The sequence below is a fragment of the Carica papaya genome, chromosome 3, assembly GCF_054855325.1.
Source record: "Carica papaya isolate Zhongbai chromosome 3, ASM5485532v1, whole genome shotgun sequence".
Classification (NCBI taxonomy): Eukaryota; Viridiplantae; Streptophyta; class Magnoliopsida; order Brassicales; family Caricaceae; genus Carica; species Carica papaya.
Genome location: NC_142311.1, coordinates 1,219,909 through 1,225,531, shown reverse-complemented (window position 1 = coordinate 1,225,531; position 5,623 = coordinate 1,219,909). Strand labels below are relative to the sequence as shown.

General features: G+C 31.2%; 1 protein-coding gene across 1 annotated transcript; it reads left to right on the top strand.

Annotated features, from left to right (window-relative positions):
* The first annotated feature begins 2,574 nt into the window (after window positions 1-2,574).
* Window positions 2,575-5,298, top strand: LOC110812448 (cytochrome-c oxidase/ electron carrier). Its single transcript, XM_022039234.2, has 3 exons — window positions 2,575-2,733; window positions 4,732-4,888; window positions 5,014-5,298. The coding sequence occupies exons 2-3, from the start codon at window positions 4,733-4,735 to the stop codon at window positions 5,059-5,061; spliced, it is 204 nt and encodes a 67-aa protein (XP_021894926.2). The 5' UTR covers window positions 2,575-2,733; window position 4,732; the 3' UTR covers window positions 5,062-5,298.
* Window positions 5,299-5,623: the final 325 nt, after the last annotated feature.

Genomic DNA, 5,623 nt, shown 5'->3' with positions numbered 1-5,623 from the left:
GAAGTGTTGATCACATAAAACACCTTTTTGATCGCACTGATTAATCGAAAAATGGTACTGTTGGATGGAATTGACATAAAGAAAATTTGTCATGATGCATTTGGAAGAGCACATATATATGTATATGAATCATTCTCAGCCATACACGTGGCCCCCTCATGATGGCACATCATGCTACGGTGTACTGTCACCATATCTTACCAAAGTTCCCTCCCTTGCATGAAACCTCATACCATCACAAACAACGGGCCTCCCAAATACCACCTTCTCCCATCACCCTGGTTTCCATTTTAATAATTTCCAACACTGAATATTTTTTTTTTTTTTAATTATAACCCGGTGTATGTAAGATTATATGTATTATTAGAAAATTAATTTTTTAATTAATAAAATAATATTCACATAAATATTTAATATATATATATATATATGTATATATATTCGAAAGTGTAGGACAGGACGAGGTGGCGGATTTTGGAGCGATTAAAAGAGAATGGAAAGCGATAATCATACTCGTATTTTCTGGGCTCATTTTTGGCTATTTTTGTCGACAGGGTGACACGTGGGGCCCACTCGCTGGGACCCAACTTTCAATTTTGCAATGATTAAATTAAATTCTTTAAATATTTTTAAAAAAATATATAATTATCGATCATAATATAAATATAAATATATACATATATGCTAATTATTTAAATTACATTATAATTTTATATATTATCGTATACATGTAGGAATAATAAATACGTATGATGGGTTATAAATTATATACTAACATATAATTTATTCATCCTTCATATTACATATATATATATGTATAAAATATCCTTGAAAGTTATCATAATTAATTTGTATATAAATTAAATTAAATCCAATGAACATTATACATGGATCGTGAAAAGCGTATATATATATATATATATATATATAACATACTGAAAATCACATGCTTAATTACGCTCCTTTTTACTCTAATTATATACTTAACTAACCCAAGCTGCATTGTCACAAACTTAACCCTCATGCACGTATATATTTAACCAACCTACGCATATATACAAACATATATATATATATATATGCAGCATTTACATTTGGATTTTGGAAGTTACCACTTGCAGTTCAAACACAAAATTAATAGATTGGATTGTTGTATGTATATGTGTGTGTATATAAACTAATTATACAACAAAGAGAGGAAATGTGTTTCTAATTATGGGCTTGGGCCCCAACCAGAACCTTAATTTCACAAAATCAACTAATCTAATATTAATCCGCACAATTATAATTAATTAAAAAAAATTAGAGAAGTGCTAAATTAGATTAGATTTTTAATTAATAAGAAACTTACATCTTCACCTTACAATTTTACGTAATTAGATCCAAATTACAGAAAATTAAGGGTAAAATAAAACTTTAGGTTAATTAAACACGTTTCTGGTGATTATTTGATTGTGGTTGTAATAATATTGGTTGCTTTGAACCTAAACAAAAATCCAAACAAAATAGCCTAGAGAAAAAGTGGCCTAGAGAGAGCCATACACACACACACATATATATATATATGTATATATATGTGTATATGTATATATGTACATATCAATTTCTTCTTGTGAATAAATCCAGGCTGTTATTTTTATGGACCCCAAAATTGAAATTGACATTTTGCAAAAGAAAATTAGTAATTACTTCCTTTTTAAAGTCATAATTCCACAATAAAGTAAAAGTTGATTGAGTGAGCGAGTGAGTGAGTGAGTGGTGTCCGTTGTCATTCTTTACAGGGATATATATATATATACATATAACACACACACACACACATACATACATACATACATATATATGTCTGTCATGCAATGACCATAATTAATTTAATTTAAAAAATTTAAATTAAAAAAAACAATATATTAAAATTTTCAAATTATATATCATAATTATTTGTCAGAAATTCATTTTAAAATCCCTCCCACTACTTTGGATGTTGTCTTAATTTCATTTTAAACTTAAATTTTTTAATTCGATTAAATTTAAAATTTTGAGTTTTTTTTTTTTTTTTTTTTTTTTATAAATAGAACCTTATAAAATTATACTTTGGTTTTACCTAAATTTAATAAGCTTTGTTATTTTACTAATTTAGTGGAAAATATGTATCCAAACAGCCCTTATCTATATATATATATATATATATGAAGTATAAGCCCGTTTGCTAATATTAGACTTAAATGGGCCGACACATTGAGCCCATTTAAGTCAGCCCATTAAGTTTTGGGTTAAATATAAAAGCCCAATATTATTGGATCCACTTATTTTTTTTCTGATTTCTTTTTTTTTTAAAAAAAGTTTATATAAAATAATTAATTTTTAAAAATATTATTTGTAATTATTTTCTAAATTTTAATATGTTTATTTAAAATTCGTATGTGTGTGTAACTTTTAAATAAAAGAACTACTTGTAAAAATATATATATATATATATATATAATAAAAAAAACTACATTTACTGAATTGTGAAAAAATTAAAATATCGGGATTAAATTGCAATAACACTAAAATACGGGGTAAAAATGTATTTTCAAATAAATAAATAAATAAATAAAAACGCACGTAAAATACACCCGTCCGACTCATTTTTCTCTCTGCAACTGTTCTCTCTCCTAGGGTTCCTCCAGTGACGCCATTTTGCTCTTGGCAATCTGTGGTTGTACTAGCATCCCCAATTTCGTCCTATTCCAGGTATGTTAATAAAATGAATCCTAGAAATTTTGTACACAATTCACCCTCTTGATGTTGCAACGTATTCGGATTTGATTAATCCACCCTTACGAAACAGCGATTTGCATCTTGTCCTCCGTTTTCATTTGAATACATGTTTCCCATGTTCAGAATTATTATCCGATATTGGGATGCTTGTAATCTAATTTTAACTATATAGATCTTTTTTTTGTTTTTTTCACTAGTTTCTTTGTAATTGTTGGTTTATTGGTTGTGTTGCTATCCTATATTTTGCTGATTCATGTTCGTGGCCTTTTGTTGGTCGATTATAAACTGCATTCATGACGCCATCTCTGATTCTGTCTTCTCGGTATGGTTAGATTCGATTTGAGTTCAAATTTTTCATGGAAACATCGGAGTTGAATAGATGAGTTTGTTACACTTTGTTGAGTTTGAGGAGAGATCGAGTTCATATTCATTGATCGAACGGGTATAAGTTTGATGCTTTGCCATTAGAATCGCTGCCCAAAATAAATTTTTTTTTTTTAAAACCTTCAGATTTGGATAGACACTGAGTGCTGGCTGTAACAAGTTGTGTACCCTTTCACCGTAAATAATCTCTAGTTTGAGGTGATTTATTTTGCCTGGGAGGAGGTATCAGTGTAAGATATCATCATTACCACTTCGAGTTATAGTTGCAGGCTGTTATATTTGTAGGTTGCAGGCATAACTTAAGTGTTTGTCATGCTTCCAGGTGCCCTTCCTTTTGAATGTCATTTTGTTACCACAATTGTGCATTTGGTTCAGTTTTCTTTCATGTTGTTGTCAAAATTTGAACTTTTAATTTTTATTATGCTTAATTATAACATAGTTTGTTGTGTTTCAGTTACCATAATTCCTATGTTGAAGTGGAAATTCAGCTCCCCACTTTATAAAGTCGGAATTGGATTTCCACTATGAAGAAAATTCATGGTGGACTGGTGATAAACGCATAAAGCTACTGTCTTTTAGAAAATAGCAAAAGAAGTTATTTTAATTATGGATAATAAAACTAACATGAAAATTAGAACCAGGAATTGGAATCAGATGCTAGCTACATGAATATTGTTATCATCGCTGATTAAATTGGTTCATCTGGAGGCTGTGGGAATGTGTAGCTCTTTTATTCTTGATTGGCTGCATAATTTATGCTGTTTCATGCAAGGTATGTGCACATATGTTTGCCTTTTGGTATGGTTTCTATTATTGTAAATTTTATAGGTAATACACAACTAGACTCAGGTATGTTGATTGAGGATTCTAGAAGTGTACTTCTTTGCTGATCATTAGATGCAGGTGTTGCACACTGATTTAGTGTCAGTCAAACTTTTTTCTGAGCGAGGCAGTTTTCTACAATATTTAGTTATAGAAACATCAGAAATTACATGAAGTGAAATTTCTTATTAGCTTTCTCAAAGGGCCCTATCCGTTTGTTGTTGCAATTAACATCGTAACATTGTAAATTAAGATGCACTGGTTTTTTATTTTTTTTGGAGAGTAAAGAAGGTTAAGGTGCACTAGGTATGTGATGCTACAGGACTTCTGTAATCCTGAATAATAAGTTCCTGCTTCCTGCCTTCTTAATACTCCCAAAGAGTTATAATTGTATAAATTCGGATGTTGGAGTTTCTCTCCAGAAATCTTTAGGATGCTTTCATATATTCATTTGATTGGAAATCTGACGTTGATTCAGTGGGGATGGAAATTCATGAAAGTCACATGTTGATGTTTATGTAGTGAGAAGGGCTAGTGATGCTTGGCACAGGACTTGCCCTAGTTAATTTGCTAAGCATATTGCAAGATGCATGGGTTTTAGAAGAACTTTTGCCAAGCATTTGCTGTGCATGTTGTGTACTTTTACATGTGAATATAATTTGTGTCATTTTGAAGGTCAGTGTTCAAATGATGCCTCTCGAGGTGGTCTTCCCCTTTTCACCTTGCTGGCAGAGTTGCTTATTTCTATTTAAAAATTATCTGCAGGATGACAGAGGCACCATTTAGACCACGTGAAAAGCTTATTGAGAGGCAGAAATATTTTCAAAGCATTCACAAACACACGTACCTGAAAGGGCCTATGGATAAGATCACTTCTGTTGCAATTCCTCTTGCTTTGGCAGTTTCTTCGATGTACTTAATTGTGAGATCATCTATACACGCTATACTTGTTCCATATATGTAGCATTTACTCGTTATGACACTTTTAAGAATGAAAATGGTAATTTCTTGTGTTTCAACTTTAGCATCTTTCTCTTTTTGTTTCAGGGAAGAGGGATCTATAACATGTCTCATGGAATTGGGAAAAAGGAATGAATGGCCGCCTTTTCATGGTGAATCATAAGGTCATCTACCGATATTCAAAAGGAAGGACTATGGGCTGTTTAAATTAGCATTGTTTTCAAAGTTTGTATTCATTTTCCCTAATAATTTGCATAGTTGCAGCCACTTTTTTGCTCTCATTATAAATGGAAACACACCGGTGATGAATTTGCTGTTTGTTTTGGCTTTTAATGCCAATGATCAAATCTTTTGGTTTGTCTGGTTTGTAAACGCATGATTCTTGTTATTTCATTGCCTTCGAATTTCGGGTTCTTTTTAAAGGGCTCAACGGATGAGAAATTGAATGAAGTGTATTACACAATAGCTTTGGAAAAGGCCCAAGATTATCCACTCAGCAGGCGACGTGTCTGGCGTCGAGCTTACTAAAAGATATGGTCAACTGTTATTGTTTGCTTGCTTGTTTGACTTTTCTTTTCAAGGGATAACAATAAATCATGAATTATCGGAATTAGACGAAGATTAGAATCCCTTGTAGCATTGATTAAAACCCTAAGGATTAGGTGACATCTCTTTCGGGAAGTGATTAAATGCTCGA

Bases quoted from the DNA above. Each gene is read 5' to 3' on its own strand.
- LOC110812448 (XM_022039234.2), top strand. From the start codon at position 4,733: ATGACAGAGGCACCATTTAGACCACGTGAAAAGCTTATTGAGAGGCAG. The intron at 4,889-5,013 runs GTGAGATCATCT...TTTTTGTTTCAG, and splicing joins TTTCTTCGATGTACTTAATT to GGAAGAGGGATCTATAACAT.